The sequence below is a fragment of the Python bivittatus genome, unplaced genomic scaffold (genome assembly GCF_059951505.1).
Source record: "Python bivittatus isolate LINGU-HERP-01145 unplaced genomic scaffold, Pbiv_v1 ctg000440_np1212, whole genome shotgun sequence".
Taxonomy (NCBI): domain Eukaryota; kingdom Metazoa; phylum Chordata; class Lepidosauria; order Squamata; family Pythonidae; genus Python; species Python bivittatus.
Window position 1 is genome coordinate 10,591,041 of NW_028277063.1, and position 25,867 is coordinate 10,616,907.

Sequence of the window (25,867 nt, forward strand, 5' to 3'; positions counted from 1 at the left end):
TTTATTCTGGATTTATACTTTGTGCTAAGCCATAATGCAATTTGTTTGATTTTGGCTTAGCATGATGCATAAACTCCACAATTGCAGTTTATGAATAGTGATTTATTCCTTAGTGTTTATGAAATAGATTACTGGCTTGTTCAATAAGCCAGGCTTAAGTGTAACGTGGTGACCTAGCCAGTTCCATTCATTGTATCTCATTTAGGGAGGGTATGCATAGGCACCCAAACATTGTGTTTTATCAGATCAAAAATTTCCAGTTGCCATTTTGTTTCATACAGTAACCAAACAGATACCTGTGGGAAGCTGGCTATAACAACAATGATAGTTGCCAGTAACAATTATTCCAGGCATCTAGCCTTATCATGGAATTAGTAGCCAATATGATTCGTTGCTATTGATAACCTTATCTTTTGTCTTTAACAATTATCAGTATGTAGGAATCAGTATATGAAGCTTTTTACAACATGGAAATTAGCACTATATCCAATTAACCTACGTACATCAAATTCCTGTTAAAACGTGAAAATGGGTACTGGGTCAAATTTTGAAGATGTTTTATGGTTCCATAGGGACAATTTCTTTTAGCCATATGAAAACAAAGCAAAAGCAATTGCAATGTGATACCATTATTTTTTCTGGGGTATAATCTGCTTATCAGAATATGCAAGATGTTGTTTGATGCAGGAACTGGGCCATCAAAGACCAGATCAATCAATCTGTCCCTCTTACAGTATTTTTCTATCACACCAACTCCTCATAATTCAGACATCTGTCTTGAATGTCCAAGTTATACTGGAAACAGAGTATGTGCTTTTATCTTCAGATATGTGTACTGAACTATCTGATAAACCAAATTCTATCTACTAAAGTTATTAACAATTCAGTAATTAAGGTGAGAGGACAGTACAGTTATTTCCCTAACTATAAATAATACATTTATTTCATCCCCATATAATAAGAGACTATGCATGCTACAAAGACTTGAATCAAGTTAGATTTTTTAAAATTGCCAGGCTTTTAGTCCTATGATAACAATGTGATTAGCAGAAATGATTAGCTATTTATACAAATGCTTGCCTCTACAATTTTTAACCATGCAGTTGAAAACAAAGACATGAAAAGTAAAGTAGTAACTTGATTCTGTTGCACTCTGCAATACAAAAAATGTTGGCGTACTTTTCTACAAATGTCAGGTTGCTGAGGAACTTTTATAAAGTCAAATGTTAAGATTATCAGGCTTCTAGTTCCCAGTGCAAATACTCTTACCCTTATTTATAAAATGAAGGCTACCTTTTAAGGTAAGACTTGCCTTAAAACTGCAAACCAATAGACCCCTGGCCAGACACTGTAAATTGCCGAGAGAGTTGAGAGGAAAGGATGCCCCTATTTTTTCCAAATTTAGTTAAAGTACATTTATGGGTTTATCCCCTCACTTCAAACATCGCTAGAAGGTTTAGCACTACACTACCACAAAAGGTTAGCTATTGGTCCCATAATTTTAAGCAGAGTAAACTCATATGTCACATCTTGAATTTCTTTCTCAGCTTTTTCCAAATAAAGCTATGCTGGCCCACAAAGAACTCATTTGATATTTGGAGAACACTTGGATTTACTTGCCCTGTAATCTCAGATCTCATCACTATTTTCATGGAATTGAAAATGTCAGTTCTGGGGCATATGAAATAATAATAAAGTATCCAACTCTTTTTTCTTTACCTGGTAATCATGGCAACTTGTTTCCCAAAGTTCTCATCTGCAAAAATCTGAACTCAAATATTTGTTCAGTATTCTCCAGAGATTTAATCTTTATATTTGGTAGTCAACAATCTTAATAGTTGGTATCTGACCGGTTATGACTGATATTTGACAATTCAGATAAATGACAACTATTTTCAATTTTCAGAGAACTGAACCTGTTAGGGAACTAATGTCAGAGAACACGCTCCATTTCAACTCATCTGCTAAGGAATCCCTACACATTAATATAAATTCTTAGATTTGTTACAGAATATGTTCATTGTTGTCTACTGTGAACTAAGTCTGTATGGTACTGAATATTAGGTAGTACTAAGCACACTTTATTTCAAGGAAACTTGTATATTACTATTGACGTTCTACCTGAGAAACTTCCAAACAATCCAACACCTTGGAACCCTGAAAATCATTGGGATGTTTTAGTTGATGATATTTGATTGTTGGAACCCAATGATATTTAATCTGAGAGGATTTAATAGTTGGAATGGAATGTGATGTGCTCAAGGTTAGCTTTAATCATTAGCATCTAATGGTTAATACCTTATGAGATGTTACATCTATTGAATTGAAAAATATCCCAAAATACCAGCGAGACTGAAACATTTGAATTCTTAGGAAAAATGTCACAATCAAAAGCTGAATACTAAAACTGAAAAATTTAACAGATTTTGAATATTAATGAGTAGCTGATTCAAGTCTATCCCAGACCATGTAACATATATGGAAACAAAAATGTTTAAAAGTTTGAAGATATGATTTCTAGATGGTTGTAATTTGGCACTGGTTTCTGTAAGCTGTGATCTTTTCCCTGATATATACTTAGACCGTGTAGAATTCCTTCAGATATAAACTATTGGTCATGCAAGCAAATTGTACCTATCATATACCTACTGTGATATTAAAGATGTTTAAGGAGAAAATCCATATTGTGGGATAGCTCATTATTAATGTGTAACATTAATTAAAATAATCTAAATTCCTTTCATTACATGACTTTGGTTTCTTCCTAGCTTTATAATCTTGTCAGAGGAATATACCAGTAAATTAACTTTCCTTAGTGGACTGTTTATCTTTATAACAACTTCTTTTGTGTGCCATTTGTACATTTATTCATTTCAAAACTCAGTTTTTCATTTTGTAAAACTCATACATTTAATTCAAGTAGAACTGCAAAAGTGCTGTTTGGAAAAAAATGCTTGTGAACTGACAGACACAAATAAATCACTTATTTCCATTACAGTATTAGATTCTGTTGCTGTCCCATAGAAATGTTTTTCCTGAGTTCAACCCTGGAAGAAAAGAAACAATTGCCTCTTTGAACAAAAGCATGGTGGTATGCTTTTAGAGTGGCTCTACCACCCAAATTTCTCATTATAATTTAGCAAGCCAATGGTTTTGGCATTATCCGAACTATATCATTCTTGCTCACACTCTTTGTCACCAGGCCTATATAGCTGCCAAATTACAACTCCCAGCATACCTCACTATTAGCCATGCTGACTAGGGTTGTTTGGAATTGTAGTTCAGCATTTCCTCACTTCTTGCACACTGTTGTTTCTCATCACTACCTCATTCTAGGAAACAGAATCTATATTCTCTGATGTTATATGAGTTCCTTAGCAGCTGCTCATGAAATTGGACAAAATAGTTTGTCTATGTTTCCTTTTTTATTATCATGCTTGTCAATTTTGAGATTGTGTTAATTCTTAATACTGTAATGTGGTATTTGCACTTCTCTTCTGCTGATTAGACATACAGATATAATGATGTTTATAGAACTGTAGGAGTCTTCCAAAAGCCTAACCATGTTTTGCTTTTTGAACTATACAGTTTAATTAGATGAATGATATGTGGCTTAAAGAACATTGAACTGAAGTATGTTAGCTAAGAAAGGGCCAAATTAGCTGTAGGTTTATGGTCCCACATCATGTACATACCATCTTGAAATAACTCTGTCCTAAAAAGCAGCCCAAAATTATTTTTAATATAGTTAAATAATGGCAGTTCCATATCCTTACCCCAGATTCTTTTTGCTCTTACAGTCATATTTCCTGTTCCTTTGTTTATATCTGACTGGAGCAATGGGTCTATTACCTTCACATTAAAATAATAATAATAATAATAATAATATAAAATAATTAAATTTATATGCCACCTGACTCCCAGCGACTCTGGGTGGTTTACAATTGTTAAAACATTTAAAAACAAGGAATAACAGGAAAAAACACAAAAACAGCACAAGATGAAAGAACAACAATGGCAAAGAAAATAAAATAATGGCAAAATAGAATTTGCCAGCTCAAATGACAGTTCTTTTCATGATCAATAATTTTTAAACAGTGAACTGCTGCACCACCTCAGGAACTGAGGCAGGTATTACAATAACCCATAAGGAGAGTATAGCTAGTCCTCCTTTAGCGACCACAATCGGGGCTGGCAAATTAGGCAAAGCAGTCACTAAGTGAAATCTCAACTGTGCTTACGATCTTACTTCAGCTTTTCTTTGCTTTACAGACTTGCAAAGGTTGTAAATGTGAGGACTGGTCACAAAATTAGTTTCTCATCACTGACATAACTGCAAAAGGTTGCTGTCTGAGGCAGCTGCTAAACAAGGACTATTTGTATATGATTGTCAGAAAGATCATAATCTTGATAAGGAACTGATGATGAGCCACATTCAGTCTACTCTTAAAAGAAAAGAGAAAATCTTGTGAATCAATCCTGAGAAGTGATTCTTATTTCCACTCACAGGAACAAGATTATGACCAAGTAACAGAAATATTGTCTACAGCAGGTAGCACCTCATAGCCACCCTTGACTGATCTTGAAAATGTTAAACAGAGTTGAACCTGGTTAATACTTAGGTGAGAGATCAGCAGGAATTCCCAGAGCTGCAAGCTATCCTGCCAAATTGAAAAAACATCCTGGAAAAAGACAGTGCCAAACCACTTTCACGTCACAGCCAAGAAAACTAGATGGATGCATTCATGTAATCAGTCAGGAGTCTAACTTTACTAAAAAGAATCTTTATCTTTAACAGTAATATTAAGTTCTTTCAGAAACACCTAATGCTAATTTAGTGGATTTTACCTGTATTTTCTCTTTACCAAGGTGTTATTCACAGTTACAGATATGAATTGCTTCACTTGAAAATAATTTCTTAGGAGAAGATGTCATATGATCTTCCAATCTGTTTGTGCATTCTGAACTGTAGTGGTAATTTTGCACTTAGGAGTTAACATGTGCTGCTCCAGTGTCTGAAATAGAATTAATGTTGTTATCACTGAAAGTTTGTATTTCCTTTTTATTACCACATGGATCCGTTTATCCATATCGAGGCATCCAGATTTCATCCCTCCATCTGAGCTCCCATCCTTTTTGGGCTGAGGGCTTTAAAGGTATGCCATGCTTGATCTCCAACTGCACTGAGGTGTAAGGCTTGGACTTAGCCCTGGCACCGTGCATTGTTGCTGTTATCTCACCACCCTCCTCTTGCCTTCACAGCCTATCTTTGGATGCTTGCCCGGCTTGTGTCTGAGCCTGTGACACATGTTCCCTTCTCCTCACAGTGGGAGAGATTATAACCAGCCAGGACAGCCTAAGCTCTTATAGGAACAACCAGCAGACTGAGCACAGAGAAAAATCCAAAAGAGAAAACCCTATTTTGCAACTCTCTGCACATCCAGGAAACACAGCTTGGGTCTCAGCAAAAGCGCCAAGCCTGAACCAGGAACAATGACACCTGGGCAGATGAATACCACAGTACATGAGAAGCAAACAGCAACAGGAGAATGGTCTGCCGTTGTGTTTCCACGAGAGCCTTCTACTCCGGCACTGGCCCAGAAGTGCGTCCCAGACCAAGGTAAGTTCTGGGAGATCAGGTGTACAGAAGCCAGTCTCCCAATATTTTTGACGGTTTTTCTGCAGGACAGGTAGGATGCTTTTTTAAGTTTATCCACTAAAACCAACATGAACATACAAATGCTTTAAATACATATAATTTTGCATTCAGCACGTTTACTTTATGCACCTGAGCCAACTGCATATTCTTAAGTTAATATCTGTCTACATCGTTTATTCCAAATGAAAGGTTTGAGAATTTGAGCAAAATATTTCGAGAATTTTTGCCATCAATGTTTAAATGCTGGATGTAAATACAGCTGCTTCCCATTATCTCTGCAGGAAGGACGTATTCTGCAAAAAGCCCCATATTTTTTGTGGCTGTTCTGTTTTATTCTATGATGCTTTCTCATTAGAGTAAATTATAACTGGTATGCAAACTGTTAATGATTTTATACACATAAGCATGGATGCATTGTACAACTCATTCAGGAATTATTACACAATATCTATATGCATTCTCTTCACAACAGGGATAGCCACTGCATTTGGGAGATGATACTTTGGGGGCATCCCTGTAGTAAGATTTAATCCATTTTCATAACCAATTTCATTAAACCAGATTTTTCCATTGTGTATACAGATAAGTGTCATATCAAACATGTTTGCTCCTACTGCATTTGGTGGAATTTACTTTCAGTCAAAAGTGTACAAGATTTAAATGCTAGATGCACCATTTGTATATCTTTCTGTCATTAAGCATTGCAATTGTCAATTCCACTGAAGTTCAGAATGTTATCCTGGTAACTTTAAAAAACATCAGTGCGTAATAACCAGTGTCATGTGAATATTATGATCTAAAGAAAGAAATTTAAAAATTTGAGTCCTAACCATCAGCAAGCTATGATCAAATACCATGAAAAATTCTATTGCACAGAGTGACTGTGGTTATTAATAATAATTTAAAACTTCCCAGTCCCTGAATACTGTACCAGAATTCTTCAGAATTCATTAGAGAATTTAAATGTAAAGTTATTTTTATTGATGTTTTGAGCCAAGAACCAAGCACACTACTTCCCTCTTATCTTTGGGTGCTTCCTGATGCAATCAGTTAAAGACATTGTGCTTCTATTCTGTTCTTTCTTCCTGAATGGACTTTCTCTGAAACAAACAAACAAAAAAGAAATAGTGGGAAAATACAAGAGGGTTACAAATGAAGGACAGTACTGTCTGAAGTTCCTGAAAGTAACAGGGAAAATATGCAATAAAAACTCTTCTAAAAACATATTTTATTTCCCCCTCTCATGTATTCCCTAGTACAAAATGAAGATTGCAGGTTTCTCAGGATTCATTGTTGTTTTGTAAAACATCTTTATGGCACATCATCAGATTAACAACACCTACAGCAGCCCAAGATGTAACACAATGCTTATTTTTACTTTTTCTAATATAGATGAATAATTCAAGAACATTTTGAAGAATTTTTCTATTTGAAGAAAAGTCATGAATGCTGCAAAGTATTCAGCAGCTAGTATAATAGGTAGACCATGCAGAGTATGATCAGTGATCGAGTAAAGGAAAGCTTCCACAGAAAAATGGAAGAGGAGCTGGTCAGCATTCACTTCATCTATTTCTAATTTCCAAATATTTTTCAAAAAAGAAAGCAGCAAGGGAAGGGACTTTTTTCCATTCTGCTTTCATTCTTACTATATAAGTTTTGATGGAAACTTGGAGGGAAATATTTATGGGATGTAAGGCTGGAGGAGGAGGAGGAGGAGAGTGATGGCAGCAGCCATATCTACTCTGAAAACATGGCAATAAAAAACTATTGACTATGCACTGTTTAGCCACTGTCTACTATTTTATTTTATTTTATTTTATTTACCGTATTTATATAGCCACTCATATCACACAAAGTGACTCTGGGCAGCGTACAACAGTTAAAAAGAATAAATACATAAAAACAATTACAAATAAAAAACTATTAAAAAACTATAAAAACTACTATTAAGGAATCTGGGAAATACTTTTGATAGTGCTAAGAGTCTCAAACAAGGAACTGTGATTCCTTTGTGGCTTCCACACTTTATTTCAAAATTGCAATGGTATCAACATAGTTTTTATTATCCTGTGCTTTCCCCAGTTTATATGTTTTTCCAAATAGCAAAACATTTTTGTGTGTGAATAGAATAGTAGCATAATATGAACAGGGGAACTTTCTTCCTGCCTTTTCTAAAATGCATTCATTGATTCACATATCCCATCACACCCTAATGTAGCTTATTTATGGTTTAATGTGTTGAACGAAGCCAGACTTTGTGGTGTGCACCATCGTTTATGGATTAGTATAATGTATGAACTAAGCCAATTCTGGTTTATTCAACAAATTATGATTAACAAACCCATGATGGGCAATTTGTGAATGTTGTCATTACTTTAATATGTATAGTGACATATCAAATGAATAAATCTATTTACTACATTGGTAAATCTTGGCCTTAAAAAAAAAAACTTACTTATGATCAACTTACGGATGAATGTGAATATATTTGCATACCTAATTCAAATCTATCCTAGAAACTGTACCTATTCAAACTTCAAGTAACCAGGATAGAGATTTAGCAGATACATTTTTGTTTTTAGTTTTTATTTGGCACCTTGGCTTAGCTTGATCCTAGCTCTACATAGATTCTATCATAATGCATTTCAGTGGCTGCAGGAAAATTTCACAAAGTGACTACAAGCAGCATCATGATCAAGTTGCCAGAATTATTCACTGGAAACTCTGCCAGAGCTTTGGATTTGAATGTGGTAAAAACTACTGGGACCATCAAGTTGAGAAGGTTTTGGAAAATGAGCGGGTTAAGATCTTATGGGACTTTAAGATCCAAACAGACAGGCATCTAGTTCAAAACATGCCTGATACAACAATTATTGAAAAGAAGAAAGTTTTCATTGATGGTGCTATACTGTGTGATGCTAGGAATGAGGAAAAACAATTGGAAAAAATTATGAAACACTAGGACTTGCAGATCGAAGCTGAACATCTATGGAAAAAGAAATCTGTTGTCATGCCAATCATGACTGGAGCCCTCAGAAGGCTAAAGGATTCCCTTGATATCTGGAAATATTGAGTTTATCAGACCTGAGCACCCTAATTTTACAAAAAACCACCCTGGCTGGAATTGCCTATATTTTTAGATGCTACATTAATAGTTCTTAGGTCCTTGGCTAAGATAAGGTTTCCACCAGTCTTCGACTGTGAATCTAACTGTAGATTATGCACACATAATCATAATCATAATAACAACAGCAGCAGTGGAATAAAAGAGAAAGAACTGGAGAAAATCACAAAATATAAAGACCTGCAAACAGAAGTAGAATGACTGTGGCAAAAGAAAGCAAAGACAGTACCAACAGTAATAGGTGCCTTAGGTGCAATCCCAAAACATCTGGAGCACCACTTGAACACCATTGGCATTGACAAAATCACCATCAGTCAGTTGCAAAAGGCAGCTTTACTTGGACCAGCTTACATCCTGCAATGATACCTTTAACACCGTCAAACAACAACATCTGCCTACCCAAGGTTCTTGAGAAGGACTTGATAGGTGGATATAAATGCCAAATCCAGTCTAAATATTTGGCTAACTGTGCAGCTTGATGGAGGCTATTTTTGAGCCGCCCAGTCACCCGTTGGGGGGAGATAGGCAGCATACAAATTTAATAATAAAATAAATAAAAAATAAAATTTTTGCTACAAGAATATTGATCTCTCAGTCTTCCAGGATTGTGCTGGTGGAGTACAAGGGAGTTGGTGGGAGCAAAGCAAATTAACATGGTTCACTTTGTATGAAAAAGTAGATTCCGTAGCTATCACTTAGTGAATCCCTGCAAGGTTACAGAAAGTTCCTTGCTGTATTTAATAATAAAATCTTACTGTGTACATTTCTAAATATTATTATTTATATATTTATAGCCTGGCCTTCCTTAAGAACTCAGGGCGGGACACATAGTTCCTTTCTTTAGCTTTATAACCATATTATAAGATAGGTTAGACTGAAAAAGAGTGACTGCCCACAACTTAAATCAGTGATCTTCACAGCTGTGCATAGATTAATACCTAGATCTCTCATTGTTGAATATATCTAATCCTGGCTAAGAAGTAACTATGACTTTCTGATCATAGTCATACTTATTTTGAGGGATGAACAAAGCTGTATTCATGGCCTGAAGTTGGTGTATGATTGTAATTTTGTTCTCTCCATAGAGGTTTCACTGCAGAACAGAGAAGCAGGGGGGTAGGGAGAGATCATTTTGTTTTGTTTTGTTTTGAACAAAAAGTTCATCTGGGGTGTTTAATTCTGGCAAATCAGAAGAAACAAGAATCAAACCTGAACATGACAGTCCATCAGTAAGAGCAAAACAAAAAAAGGAAATTCCTGTTATGGAATGCTGACAAAGCTAAAAAGATAATTGGGACCAGAAATGGATTAGACATATTCACAGAGGATCTATCTATCAACACCTACTAGCTATAGTGTAATACAGAGATTAAAATGCTACTTTGGCCTGTGACAGCTGAGAACTGAGAGGGAACAATAGCAGAATGAGAACCTATAGAGGAAGAGGTGATATGTTTATCTTGGAATTGCTATGCGAGGAAAAATGCTTAAGCCATGTTTCACGTCACAAAGATATCTTGTTCCAGTTTAAGCATGCGGAAAAGAACATATGTAAAAGCTGACAGTCTGTTAGTTGACTTGTGCCTCTTAATACAAAGGAGCAGAAAGGAAGATTTCTGTTAAGTGAATTTCTGACAGCAGATTCAAATAAGCTTTTTTCTAGTCTTTGTTACCTGAGCCAAAGGCAAGTTAAGCAGGCTCTGCTCCCACATCATGTTTAGCTAAGGAGGGGAGCACCAGGTTATTGCATCGGCAAAATGTACCCAGTTAAATAACTCCTATGACTATTCCACAGGGATTTAATTTTATGTTTGCCCATTCCTAAGAGTTTTCCTATGTTGAATAAAGTTTCAGCAGGAAGAAAAGACAATGCAAATTGGAAAACCTGTCAGAGAGACAATTACAATTCTCCCTCTTAAAAAAATTCTTGATTAGTCTATTGCTCTTGCAATTTTATTGCCCTGCATTGCCTCTTCATTTATCTATAGGCTTAGGACAGCTATCTTTAGTCCAGTGAAATATAAGATTGATTTCATTGCCTTAATTACAGTAGTATGGCCTTTTTATTAGGTATGTTGCATCACTTCTTGATCTCCTTCCTATCTTGCACTGAAAGCTTCCCTGCTCAAAGAAAAAAATTCTGGCTAGTTATAAAGCTAATATTTGAGGGAGGGGGGTTATCATAGAAACTTTTGTCTACCTTTTCAGAACATGTTGGGAGAAAGAGCTAACCCTGTACTTGTATTAAAGTACTTGCCCAATTTGGAGGCTTTCATGGCTATTTTGATATTTTTTAAAAAAATATATGTTTTGCACCACCTTATTCAGTTTAACTTTCACTGATCACCAAGGTTTGTTTTGCAAAGTTTAAGAGTGGAATTATAATACTTCTTGTGGCCTAAAAAATGTGTGACAAATATTAATGTGATATTGCAGCTTAAGCAAGGCACACCATTGAGCCACAGTAATAAATACAGCAGTTGAAGAAATTGGGACCATGTTAGGTAGGCCTACCAGATCTGGGCTGCAAAAATCTGGATGACATCAGAAAGCTTTAGGTTTCTCTTTGCTGTCATCTAGAGGTCAGCTGGATATTAGCAGTCCAGATCCAGGGAAACCAAGTTTCTTAATCCACTAAATTTCATTTCTTTCTCACTCTGAAGAGAGCCTGCAAACTCCAGACTAGGTCTGGATAAATCTTGGTAAAGATCAAGCCATGATCAGCTCAAATGGTTAGAACATTATGCAGTTTTCTTGCGGCAGCCTGTGGTGACTGATGAGTGGGCACCGCTATCCTGCAGAGTTGTTTACAAACTAATCGGGCAGATGGTTGACATTTTCCCCCAAGTGGTCTAAACACTCTTCCTATGTTTTTGAGAGCTGGGACCTCTGAGTGTGAGATTCTGTCTCAGCAGGAGCTCTAGTATCGCTGCCCAAGAACAACCTGGCATCCAGTGCCATATCAGCGTTTTTCTATAAAGAAAAAGTAAACCTACCACCCAATTCAGAGTGCAAAGCACCCCTTTCCCACCCCCCTCAGTGTCTGCTTAATACTGGAACTACTGGTCCACAGACTGGTACCTAGGCATAGGTTTCTTAAAGAAAAATGCCAAGCCAAGTTAAATTTCTAAAAGTAGAGGTGCTATGTAAGTAAACTGACCTGGAATCAAACTCTCTGCTCTGGAAGACTTCTTACTTTCATAGATGTAAATGGACCAGTTAAGATTACTCACAGGGGGAAAAAAGGGAAACAATCAGCAAATGTTCAGGCTACCCTTTTGGAGTCTCTCTCTTTTCAGTTTTAACCTGATATACTCCACAGAGCTCAAGGTAATATATATGTTTTTATACAATCACAACTTTGTGAGGCAGGGGTGAGTGAAAGACACTGATTGGATTACTACCACATATTGTGAGATGAATGTCTATAGCTCATAACTCTAACCACTACACCATATAAGGGGCAATAACTGTTTACAGTGTTATGCTTGATGCTAACTTCTATGGCCATGACAAGATTTTAGCTTAGAATTTTCCCTGCAGAATTCTGGTGACATATTGAGAGATAATATTAATCTGAGGTGAGCCTAATTATGATTATATACTCACTGTGATTGTGGACATTGATTTTTCTCCTTTAGACTAATTTCAGGAAAAAGTAGTTCCAATCTGAAAAAAAGTACTGTATATTTGTACAGCATGATTATCTCTACATCTCTTTATCTTCCTGTAGTTAAAAAAAGGAGAGAGATAAAAATAAGGCAGTTAGAAAATGGCTAGATAGCAGGTAAAAGGAAGAGGAAAAGGAAGAGGAAGAGGCAGGCAGGCAGGCAGGCTGAATTGTGAGAAGATACACTTATTGGTACATGGTGATCCATTTATTTCCATGCAGAAGTGTCTTGTTTATGACTATTATCAATAAAACATATCTGAGAAATACCTTCACCTGATTCTTGATATTCAGTTCAGGACCACTGGATGGATAACAGGATGAATGAAATAATATGGTTACAAAGTCCACAGTGTTGATTTGTCCCCCTTTTAATGTGGCAAAGGAAGTTAATTTGAACAGAAATTAAATATGACAGTAGTTATGTTTTTAATTTAAAAATCCATTATACTGGGAAGGGAGAAGAGAGATAAGTAATTTCCTCCTAAAAATGTTGATGAAGACAACAAAAGGAGAGAAGGGAAGGCAAGATAAAGAAAAAAGATATCAAGAAGAAACATGGTTATATTGTATTTAGCTTTAATACTGCTAGGCATGGACATGTATAGACATTTCTGTCAATTATTAAGTATAGCTTTATGTTGACTTTCCTCTTTAGTTTTATTTTTATACATTCCTCTCTTAGGCTTTTGGCTATTCTGATTTTTTATTTAATTTGGAAACTTTTAAAAAATGGTAAGAGAGAGAAATCTAAAGACACACATGGGACAGCAACGCTACTGAAATTCTGCACAAATATTGAGTGCTCATAAAAGTATTATGAAACAGGTAAGTTGATCTGAATGATAGACATTGTGGTCTAAACAGTTGCTTGGTCACTCAGCCCCCTTTTCCTGTTTGTTTTGTAACCCCAGGTGAGTAGCAAAAGCAGGAGACTCTTCACTGTATTTCTTACTGGGCTGCCATGATAGGCAGATGCAAACTTTTTCCCTTTAACAGTAATGATTACATCTGAATCCCATCCTTCCTTTATAAAATTTAGATTTATGTCCTTAGACTTCTTAAATATATTACATTTTTATTTTATACTTTTATAACTATTTGTTCCTACTGGACTAAAGGCAGTACGGCATTTTAAACAAGCAAACACTCCTATAATATAGGTCAAACTGGGACAAAGTTTGAGTTGTCCAAGGCCACACAGTGCTTTGAATCAGTTTCACACATTTAAACTCACATATCTTTAGTTACTACATAATAGTAAAGAAGGGGGAAAAGATGCAGTGGAAGAAGATCATTGTTGCTATGGGATATCTGCTGTTACAAAGTGATGTTTACCCACTGAAATGTTAAAAAAAATATATAGCAAACATGGGGTGTATCTTTTTTTCTGCTATGAATCATGCCTGATGGCTTCTGCTATGAATCATCTACAAAATGAATCATAATATAGGCATACCTCATCTCTCTGAAATTAAGTCAGCCGTCACTAAGATTAAGTGGCTTATATACCTCTCCAATAGACTCTTTCAGACTCTTCAAAGATTCAGACAATTTTTTCTCAAGAATTATACTAGATCGTTTGTTGGAAGATTTATCCCCAACTTAAAACAAGGAATTGTATACTGGAACATGAAAAAAAAGAGTTTGGTTACAGAGGATATGGTGGGGTTCAGTGAAATTCCATATACGGTACTGTGTTTGGCCTTTTGGATGTTGTGGAGTTAGCATCAAATCCCTGGGTGATACCTGTTTTTGCCAGTGTGTTTTACAATTCAAATTTGAAAAATGATTCATTGTTGCCCCCCAAATAATTAAAGCTTGAAAAGAGTAGGGATGATTTTTCTCCCAAAGTCTCAAGAAATGTTCATTCTTATCCTTATTCTCTCTTTCCTAGGGTTTGTATATTTGTTTTTTTAAATCATATTTATCTTTTAATATTGATTTTTATATTTTTATATTGTTTATGTATGTGTTGTTTTTATTGGATAATTGTAAGCTGCCCAGAGTTGCTCTTCTGTGAGATGGATGGCTATACAAATTTGATAAACAAATTCTCTAAAATGGAGCTATTGTTCCCCATTATTTTCATAGGTATCAAAAGCACATACCTGTCTGTATTTTAATCTCAAAACAAGCATACTTGAAATTGATGGACTTCTGGGTCAGAAGTTGTAGTTTCTCTGCTGTTATAGCTTACACACATTTTTAGCAATTTAGCGTAGAGGAGTATAGCTGACTTTTTTCCTAGCCCAATGACCATTTTCCCAAATAGATGAACAAACCTGTATGTATGGAGGCAATGCATCTCTAATTTGGAACATAAAGTTGCAACAATTAATTTTAAATAATGTGGTAAAATGAGAGTTTCTATTTAAATAGATTTAAATCATTCAAATATTAATGGTTTAAAAAAAGTAAAATATCAGTGGTGCTACTAGCTGATACCTTGATTATGTGCCATCAAGTTAATGTTGACTCTTAGTGACCTCACAGATAGATTTTCTCCAAGATGATCTGTCCCCAATCTGGCCCTACAAGTCATCCAACAGTGCACACATCCCTGCTGTAATTAAGTCCATCCCCCTTGCTGCTGGTTGTCCTCTTTTCTTTCCTCCCACCTTATTTAATATTATGGACTTCTCAAGGGAGTTGGGTCTTTGCATAATGTGTCTGAAGTAAGATAATTTGAGCCTGGTCATTGGTACCTTGAGTGAACTCTGGGTTGATTTGTTCAATGATCCATTTGTTTGTTTTATTAGATATCCATGGTATTCTCAGGAGTCAACACCAAAGTTTAAAAGTGTCAATGCTCTTTCCATTCTGCTTCTTCATAGTCCACCTTTCACTTCCATAGAATGTCACAGGAAAAACCATTGCCTGCACAATTCTGATCTTTGTAGGTGTACATGTAGGTAGACACATCATGGCACCTGTAACTTTTCCAGGGGCTTCATTGCATATATCAAAAGGCTCAGATTCATTTCTAAAATCAAATGCTAAAGGTCCTCTACACTTCTCACTGAATCTTAAAACATATGGATTATTTTTTAAAGAATCTAGTTTGAAATACTGTACCTTATTAAGTATTATGCTAACACCCTTAATTCCAACAGTATCCATAAAAGGGAGAGAGGAGGGAGGAAATTATATTCCCCTAATCTGATTTATTTTTAATGGTTTACAGAAGACAAGGTTGAGAAGGGACATAACTGTCTTCAAATACCTGAAAGGCTGTCACATTGTAAAGGGTTTGTACTTATTTTTTCTAGAGGCTAAGGCTGGAACTAACAGGATGAAACTTCAAGGATGTAATAGAGGTTCGATATTAAGAACTTCGCATGAGAGAGCTATCAATCAGTGGAATAGGTTACCACATGCCGTGGTATCTTCCCCTTCACTGAGATTTTCAAACAGAGGCTGGATAGTCATCTCTTGGGGATGATGTAGTTCATCCTGCAGTATGCAGGGAGTTGGACTTGATGACCTCTTAGGTCCCTTCCAGCTCTGTCATTTTATGATTTCATGAAATATCAGGTAACAAGTTAATTTTCCAGCACATAAAGACATTTGTTCCTCCTTTGGGCTGAAAAATATCCATCCTCTACAAGAAACTCCTATACAAAACGGAAGGGATGTTGGAAAATTGTCCAGCTCCAAGGCCAATCGGAGATCGCCTGGAGCACTTTGATTTCCCGGTGCTACAGGTTTTAGCTACGCACTAGAATACTGTTCTCGGCGCTATTTTAACTCAGTTCTCTGAAGGTCTTCCTGAGACCCGAAACTGCCGAGTCATTCGCTCATACATACGCAAGCGGCACGATGAGAATGTCCCCCCGCCGAGTACGGGGCGGTGGAAAGGTGCCACTAAGCTGACTCAGATTCATGTCCCGGCGGTCCAGCTGCCTTTGGCCCTTTGCTCCCGCTGGCGACTAAGCACCTCCCCAGTCCTGGGCCCTCTCGCACACCTACCTGCCAGTCTTGGATTCAAGGACGGACACCACCCTCAAGCCCTGCAGGAAAGAACGGGAACCCGCGGAAAAACATAGCGGCGATCTGCGGAAAAACGGGCATTGATCCATTCGAGAACCTTGTAAACGCCAAGTCCAAAATTCTCCAGTAAAGGGGAGTAGGTAACAAAAATGCTTCTCGGCTATCTTTCTTCAGAGCCACAACAGGCGCCATTTTTCCTCCCAAGGAGGTCGAGGTCTTTGAGAGCAAGTGTGGGCTGATTTTAATCTTAGGCAGTAGCGAGCGATATGTCATATACCTCAGCTAGTTAAAGGAAGGGATGCAGGAATTCCCAGTCCCGGAAGGAAGAGGTTTTAAGCTATCACAACAGCTATGCTGTAGAAAGGGAGCAGCCATCAATCTAGCGAATGTTTCCCATGTGCTCTTGCCGCTGCTTCAGAGCTGCCTCCCCCGATTTACTGTTCACCAGAAGATTTCTTCGATCATAACTCCCATAATTCCAAGACAGAGTGGCCACTGACCTTGATGATGGAGATTTGTAATCTGGGATATTTGGAAGGTAGCATATTTGGGGGCTGCTTCTGCTACCTTCCCTCCAGCAGCAAAGGAGAGAAAGACTCAGCACTCTCCAGCCCATCTTTTGGGAAAGTGGAACTATCTAAGGACTGCAGTACACAAACGAGTGAATCACATTTATGTGAACCCAGTTTGGAAGGTCAGATTAGACATCAACCTGTTATATTAATCCAGAACACGATTTATTTTTCCTTACAATTGCACATTAGGTTGAGGAAACCACAAGTAAGTGGCTTCAAACACAGCAAGAGGAGAAAGGCATTCCTCAAATCAGGGTACATTAATTTGTTTACCTGACCCAGAGCATGAAATGGTGCTCTTCCCATGCCAAGGTTCACATTACCCCAAACTGGAAACGTTACCCATACATCTGAAGACAAAACCCCACAAATACTGGTCCTCTTCAACAGCACTAAAATTATAGCAACAATAATGCATAATGTTAAATGTTAATGTTACATATTGCTTGCTTAACCAACATTTACTGCGTGAACCAAATTAGTTCACACAATAGGCTAAGTCAAAACCAAACAAATCACATTATGGTTTAGTACAAAGTATGAACCTAGTCAATGTACTGCTCTCATTTTGAAATACATAGATAAGTAATAAAATTAATACAATACTTTCAAGAAAGGGATTCAAGTTTAATTCATTTCCAGATACAGCTGAGAAAAAAACTAGCTTCAGTCCTTGCTTTTGCTGGACCAATAATCAGAAAGTGCTTTCCATGGTCTTAAGCTTCTTGGGCTCATATTGTCTAATAGCAAAGTAGGTCTAGTGCTCTTGCATTGCTCCCTTAATATTTCAGTTTTCCCCCTTAGTCCATTTGGTTTAATAAATTAAGGCAATGAAGGCACACACACTCATACACACATATTTGAAATATGATGCTGATCGAATTTGCAAATACATGGAGATTGTTTTAATCTCCATTTTAAGGATAGCAAAATTATTTCAAACCTTTTCCTGTTTTAAGCTAAACATAATTTCTAAAATGTGTTTGTAAAAATTTAATTCTGAGCCTCTTACAGTGAAATTATACACATATACCTAAGGCAGATATCAGCAGCTGCACCAAAAAGAAAAGCCATTTCCAAACATTTTGCAAAATTCTAAGACATAAATATTAAGGATAAATGGGAGATTACTAAGAACAGCATTAATAGTATTTAATAAATATTAACAGGTTTAATAAATTACTATTGTCATTATCATTAGATTGTCCATAAGAAGACTATGCATCTCAGGTGAAATTAGACTATATAACTTCCTTTTGTAAACCAAATTCAATTTCCCAATCATATAATTCTATTTAATGCTAAGACAATCTGGAACACTGTATCTGATTTTCAATAGCTTCTTTTAATGTCCCTATCTTTCTCCTCTCAGGTGCTGCTGGTGAGCAAGATGTCAATTCTGCTGAGAATCTGGAGGACACTGAAGACAATGAGGAGTTCCTAGAGAAGCTCATATCTATCACCTCCAAGAGCTTGCCGAAACTGGAGGCAGAGGAGAGATACAACATAGCCAAGGAGCTAGGCAGTGGTTCCTATGGACGTGTTCTACAGGTTCAGCATCGTGAGAGAGGTAACTGTATTTAAGGGGGATGACCTTTTGATTGGGTTTATATAATATGGATAGCCAGGAAGAGGCAACCTGTTTCCGCTGATATATCTGTTTGAGAATCTCAGGATCCCCATTTCCATTATTTCTTAGATTCTTTCGATAAAAAATAAATATATGGAAAACTGGTATTGTACAAAACAAAGGGCCAGCCTGATTTGCTAAAGAGCATCTTGAGGAAGTAGGGGAATGACCTTACTGGCTTATCTTCTGGCAGATGCTTATTTTGAGTGCGATCAGCAGCTGACATGGAAACCATAGCTACTCAGGATCTAGCTTCTCAAAGAAGCTATCAGCAGGTACGATGAGGTCCCAAGCATTTTCCCCTCTTTGGATCCAAATACCACCCACCTTTATTAGCTCAGTGGTAGGCAAACCTTTTGGAGCCATAAATTCATTTGGAATATTTTTAAGCCTATCATGTATGCTCACACAAAATGGCCATCAGGGACTGCCTGTTCGCCAAGTAACTTCCATTGTGTGTACAGCAAGGGTACCCATATTGGTCTGAAGCAGCTTTGCCCATGCCAGATGCAAATAATGCACACTTCTAGACTAGCCTATGGTTCATCTTAACCATGGAGTATTGAAAAAGACACAGTGACCCATTCCATATATGTTAAACCATAAACCTTGATTTACAAAATGGCTGTGTTCATGCAACACACTAAGCCAAACCTTTCTAGCTTAGCATCATGTGTGAAGCCAGCCCATGACGTACTATACTATTCTTTGAGTTTATTCTGCTGCCCAGTCGGTTCAGATAGATTTCTGAAAATCATCTTGGAAACTCTTGTCCGCAGGCTCCCTGTTTAAGAATTTGCTTGATTATGGGGAATTTAAGAGTTCCTCAGGCTGTCTTAATGCTAATCCAAGGATGTGGGATTAAATCTTAATTTAGCAAGTCCTGGCTTGGGCTGAGCTCAGCCCATGCTGCTTGCTGCCCTCATCCAGCCTACATGGCCTGCAGTTAATTAGCTGTGTCATCCCAGGCATGTGTACAGCTGCCAACAAGCAGGCACTGTTTTGGCAAAGCAAGACCCAGCAGTTACAGCAGCAAGTTGGCTAGCTTCCCAACTGTAGGACATAAAGAAGGAAGCAACCCTTAAGAAAAATGCAAGTGAATGGCAAGTTGCACAGAATCCATGCAAGTAAAATTCTGAGCACAGCATATGGATGCTTGCTTTTTTTCTGTTATACAGATTGTCCTTATTGTTTAATCAGCTAGCTTCACAGTGCCATCTAGTGGGGTAATACTGATATTAAAGTAACATCTCCAAGTTTTGCTCAGCTTGGGGTGATTTCATGGATATGTCCCTGTACTTTTCTCAGCAACAATATGGAAGGGGTTTACCTTGGCCTTTTCCCAGGATTTTTTCCCCCTTCCCAGTTTAGCTTATAGCCCTGGGACTCTGTGAAGGTCTGTCACTGAAGTACTGACTGGGACTACTTAGTTTCTGAGCCCAGACAGGATCAATCAGATATTGCTGTTTGCTGAGACATTGATATACAATGGCTGATTTTAAAATAACATAAAATAACATAAATTTATCACCATTATCCTCCATGTTCCATGCTCATTGATTCCAAAATCCCTTCCTTTAAATCAGGGATGACCAGCCCTTAAGGATGTCAGACACAGCTAATGAGTGAGCAAGCTGCAGATGAGCCAAAAGTGTCTGGTTTCCCATCTTCCTCTCTCCTTCAAAATGGACTCTGGGTAGAAGAAAAATTGCCTTGTTTCCTGTTACTTGGTAGTTTACTCTGCAGAATCAAAACCAGCACTGAATGGATAGCCAGTATGAGGATATTTCTCAGTCTAAATCCTTCTAGCAACTTTAAAAGATACCCATGTTTCACTAAGAGAGAGGAAGTCTGAAATAGCTGCATTTCATCAGCCTGTCTGCATCTCTAAGCACATGTGCAGGGAAAACAATCCCAGTCATGTCTGGTCTCTTCCTTCCTCTGCACGTCTTTGTTCAAATTGTTATGGTTTACTTTCAGCCTCATTCCTCATTTGCAAAAAAGGAAGTGTTATATACATTTTTTGTATATAACATACAAAAATGAGGGTTTAAAGTACATTTGCATTTGTAGGTCAAAATGCATTTCAAAGATCACCAGGGTATCTGTCTGATCTTTTGAGATGCTTTTGGGAATGGCCATCTCTAAAACAAAATGTTCTATATGGAAGAGTATTGCAAGCAGATCAAGGTTTCAGAAAGGCTTCTCCTGTATCATCTAACATACTTTGTAAATCTTGATGTAACCCTGATATATGCTGGTATCTGGTTATTGTTACACTAAAATACAGTAGTAGAGAGCCAATTTGGTATAGTGGTTAAGGCACCAGGATAGAAAATGAAAGACTGTGTTCTAGTCCTGCCTTAGGCACAAAGCCAGCTGGATAACTTTGGGCCAGTCACTCTCTTTCAGCCCTAGGAAGGAGGCAATGACAAACCATTTCTGAAAATCTTGTCAAGAAAACTACAGGGACTTATACAGGCAGTCACCAGGAGGCAACACTGACTTGAAGGCACCAAAAAAAAAAAAATATTACTGATGCTATAGCACCTCAGCATCCCTTAATATATATTCATTGCCATATATCCTTGCTTGCAGGAACCTCAATGGCTTTGAAGCTGATGTCTAAGGAACATACAGGGAGACGGGAGTTCCTGTGGGAATACTGTATTGCTCTCTGCCTCTCCTCACACCCTACCCTTCTTCGAACCACTGGCAGTGCTTTTGAATCATCCACTCATTATGGATTTGCACAGGAGCTGGCACCAGCTGGAGATCTCTGTGCTATCTTGAACTCAGGGGTATAAAATTCTAAATATTTACGGGCACTACAACTGGGAGAGTCTCAAAAAGCATGGAAGATGGTAGGGTGATATGTCTTGAATGGGTGCAAGAGGAGAGTTAAGGGTAAGGGTAACTGTTAGATAAGAGGAGAGTTTGCAGTAAGTTTTTCAACTGTGCTGCAAGTCCTGCTTGCAGTTGGAATGGTAAAAGATCAGAGTTTGCCAGTGCATTAAATGCTACTTCATTTATTAGGCTTTTTTCTCCATCCAACTGGGCTGGGTACCCGTTTCTTCTTTAAAGTCCCACAGTATACTTTTCTATACATATATCTGGCCTTTTTATTTGGATACTTTAAAACTGTTTCCAGGTTGAACAATGATAGTTTTGATAATACAATTATACAAATATGCATAACTATTTTAGAGAGTACAAGCCTCTCACAGTATTAGTCAATCTATATGTTTATGCACAGTTTCTGTGGCAAACTTGAAAAAGCATTTTTTCATAGCTTTTCAAAACAATGTCTGTTTGATTAACCACACGGAAGGTGCTTTCAAATTGGCCCCACTGAGATCCTGGGGATTCTGTGGTGCTTTTCAGTAATTCCACTTCTTCTTTTTCAACAGGAAGGTCTTCCTGAGGTGCAGGTGAAGCGGTGTGCAGCCCAGTTGGCTGATGCACTGGATTTCATGCATGGCAAAGCTTTGGTGCACCGGGACATAAAGCTAGACAACGTGCTGCTGTTTGACCGAGAATGCCAGCAGGTGAAATTAGGTGACTTTGGCTTGACACGACTGGAAGGCACCCAGATATCTGCTATGTCTGGTGTCTTGCCGTATTCCCCACCAGAACTGTGCCTGCTAGATCGGACAGAGTCTCTAGCTCTGGACTCAAGCCTCGACATTTGGGCCTTTGGAGTGCTGCTCTTCTGCATTTGTACTGGTTGCATCCCTTGGGATATGGCAATGAGTCCTGATCCTAAGTTTGAAGAATTTAGCATCTGGCAGAATCGCACAGTCCCAGGTGAGGTTCCAGGCCTGTGGAAAGTTTTCACAGCTCCTGTCTTGCGCATGTTCCACCGCCTCATGGCTCTAGATCCTAATCGTCGTAGCCCTGCTATTGAAGTGAACAAATACCTACACCTCCCTTGGCGAGTGGGTACTTCTGAAAAGACCCGGGATGATTCTTTGAAGGCAATCCGTTCTGATGCCTGCCTCAAGGGCCCTAGTGGCGACAGTACTGAACTGGGCAGAAACTCCAAGGGGAATTGCCTTGGGCAAATGCAACTCGAACTCATTGTCCCAGAGAAAACTCATACCATACAGATGTGTCCCAGCCCTGGAAGCAATCCCAGCCCACAGGAAGGTTCAAGGCTAAATGGACCTGGGCTTGAGCCCTGAAGAAAGTTTGAACTCTGAAGACAGTGGCTCCTTCCACCAGGGAAAGAGAAGAAGGACGGCAATGCTATCTCACCTTCTTCCTGTTAAGGAAGTGTAAAGCCACTCCATAGAAAGACTTTCAGAATAGGACTGACTGTGCATAGCTCAGCTGTATAGTATCAATGTAGCATCATGATATCTAGAAACAGTTCTAGAGATTTTTTTTTTCTGGAATAGCCATCCTTTTTTCTTTTTTTTTAATGGTGCATCCAGATAATATCATTGTTGCACCATCTGCAGGAATAATGTCATTGTTAAATCATTGCAATTCAGTATTTCCTGCTTTTTTTTTTTTTATCTGATTTGAAAGAAAGTGCAATTGCAGTACTAGCCTGTCTAGTTCTGACTTCTTAGGATGCTGTTCTTTTAATATCATCTTCCTCTTTGCAGGTCCTGTGTGTTTTGTTGCTTCCTGGTTGGGAATTAATGATCAACAGATTGTTAATTGCCCTCTTAATAGCTTCCTGAATTGTCTGAAATGGGAAACTTTGATTACTAGTTTCTTTGAATTATATTTGCTTTTCTTTTTCTTTTCTTTTCAAGAAGAATTGAGCTCTTCAAAAAAAAAATTCTAATAGTTGAAAGAAACATAAATCCATAATTCAAGTTTCTGTCACAGGAACAGAAACCATAAATGCAGCAATTTAGGGAGGTTATTCATAGAATAATAATAGGCTTTCATCACAATTAGCAGGTGAAACTAACAGCCTACAGTAAAAAGAGTGAACTTATAAGCAACAAACTTTTAATTGAAGTTTTAAATAACTTTTGCTCAATTAGATTTATAAGTAAATATAAATGGATCTTGCCCACAGGGGAAGGGTATTGTTAAATAATATAGTGCCACTTTAATTGCATGGAATCTTTATTTTACATCTGTATGAAGCTAGTTAGTTAGAGTTCCTTTTGAACCAAATGAGATCTCAATCAGCAACAAGAGTAATTTCAGACTATACAGTATCTAAGATGCAAGCCAACAATAAAAAAATAGAAGTAACATCAAAAAGTACATGCACACACACAGTGTATGTGTGTATGTGTGTATGTGTATATATGTTACATTTTGATGTTACTTTATATATGTATAGGAGCTGCTCAAATGTCATGGTTGAGAAAGTTCCAAAGTAATGGTACTACAAAAGGAAAATAACATCTGTGAGCCTCCAGAACCCTTACCTCCCCAAAGTGGGAAATTGCTAACAGGTTCCCCCAGGAACATTGCAATGAGTGGGTGAAAAATCAGAGATAGTCCTGAATGAAAACCTGAATCAAAATGTTGCTAGGTCTTCTAACCTTCTAAGAGGAATACATCTGCTTACTTTCAAGCCAGTGAGCTGTTCGATGCTCCAGGCTACACCATTCCATTTCTTCTGCTACTTTCTATTTTCCAGTTGACTTACTGGATTTTATATCATGATGGTTTCTATTCCATCCTTCACAAAGCAGTACAAAGCCAAACCACAATAGTCTTCATTTCTGTCAAATTGAAAACAGATGACACAAAAGGAACACTGTTAGTGAAGCAGTGCTCACTGTCCTGCTGACCAGCAAGAGAATGGTCAGTCAATCAATCAATCAATCTATCTGCTCCTTGAGCTACTGTCATCCAAATAATGCAAATACCAAAAGAAAATAAATTTTTGGTTCTATCCTTCCACATTTTTCAGTTTGTGTTGTGTGCATTTGTCCTATGCCAAAAAGGATCAGAGCAGTTGCTGTGAGGTGAAGTTGCCCACCTGCCAAACTGGCATTCCTTTGCTATATTTAAAAGCCTCTTGCAAGCTGTGAAAGCGAAACTATTATTATGTTGCTATTTTTGCAAACAACTCTTCTTCCCAATAGTTGGAACCATAGGTGAGTGTTTCCATGGTGGCTGGAATGGGGTGGTGGGAATGCTTTCTCAACAATACCTATGAACAGGCACCAGGAATGGGATGCTGAAGTTCTGTGCTGGGGGCGATGGGAGTAACTGTTGGCATGAATCTAGGAACAGGAGGCTGAATGAAGCAAAAGTTCTCACCCATTAGAAACAGACTGATATAAGCTCTGAAAAGCTGGGATTCAAAGTGAGAGGAGAAAATTTTGTTCTGGTTTCAAGTAAATTATACAGAGCAAGAAATAAGTTGATAAACCAGTTGATGCTGTGAAATGAGACAAATTCAGAGACTATTCTGAATTGGTGCAAAGTAGAAGGTTACTGACTTGGTTGTCTTTTGTTAATCACCCACTCTTCCCCATTCTATACACCTTGGAGATCTACTGATGTTTTGCCTGAGTTTCTGCTGGAACATCAGCTGAATTTTTCATTAAAAAAATACTAATATATCCACAATTCCTTCTTATTTCCCAGTAGCTTGCCAAACAGTGATAAGTGCTGCTTAGGATTGTTTCTTAAGTTTCTCCAAAATAGTCTGGGTAGCTAGTTACCTAGTCTGGTCTGTGGACACCCTTTTTTACCATGTAGCACACACAGCACTGTCCTCCAACAGAGAAGGAGGCCACAGAAAGAATGCACTGTAGGAACAAGATGGTGATGCTTCCTGATGTTCAGTCAATATAACCTTCACACTTTCCCCTTGCATTGAGTGCTGTCCTGATATAATGACACATCAAAAATCAGACTGCAAAGGGGACCTCAAAAAGAAAATGTGACAAGACAAAACTTTGATTATTAACTTAAGTACTATTATTTGATGAATTAACTTATCACAGCATGAATTAACTGTTGTCACCTAGCTTGGGTCATCTTGCAAATACTAAGCAGGGCTGGATGGACCCCATCATACTTGGATGACAGATTAAAACCTCTTGAAAAAAGCAGTATTAAGTCACTTCAGTATTGTTGCCAAGGAAACTGAATGGATATGATGGATGTGTGCATGAGTGCAGTCATTAGGACTCCAGTGATATTTCCATTTCCTGACTGTTCAGTTTTAATACTCACACTCTTAGAGTAGTCCATTTTGCCTGACAAATGAACTACTGATTTCCAG

General features: G+C 37.7%; 1 protein-coding gene and 1 long non-coding RNA gene across 3 annotated transcripts in view; one reads left to right on the forward strand and one right to left on the reverse strand.

The window, feature by feature from the left end:
- The window catches only part of LOC148215801 (uncharacterized), a 36,266-nt gene extending 17,860 nt beyond the window's left edge, over positions 1-18,406 (reverse strand). The window contains exons 1-3 of one of the 2 annotated variants that reach the window (XR_015796570.1): positions 12,393-18,406; positions 4,849-6,759; positions 3,033-3,047 (exon numbers count right to left, since the gene is read on the reverse strand). This is a non-coding gene — a long non-coding RNA (uncharacterized LOC148215801). Of the gene's footprint in view, positions 1-3,032; positions 3,048-4,848; positions 6,760-12,392 lie in introns of those variants that run through there. The other variant, XR_015796569.1, reaches the window with a different exon arrangement.
- Positions 5,487-24,531, forward strand: LOC103059228 (putative serine/threonine-protein kinase SBK3). Its single transcript, XM_007443154.4, has 4 exons — positions 5,487-5,620; positions 18,394-18,591; positions 21,250-21,452; positions 22,062-24,531. Exons 1-4 carry the CDS (start codon positions 5,494-5,496, stop codon positions 22,833-22,835), a joined length of 1,302 nt encoding a protein of 433 aa, XP_007443216.1. The 5' UTR covers positions 5,487-5,493; the 3' UTR covers positions 22,836-24,531.
- Positions 24,532-25,867: the final 1,336 nt, after the last annotated feature.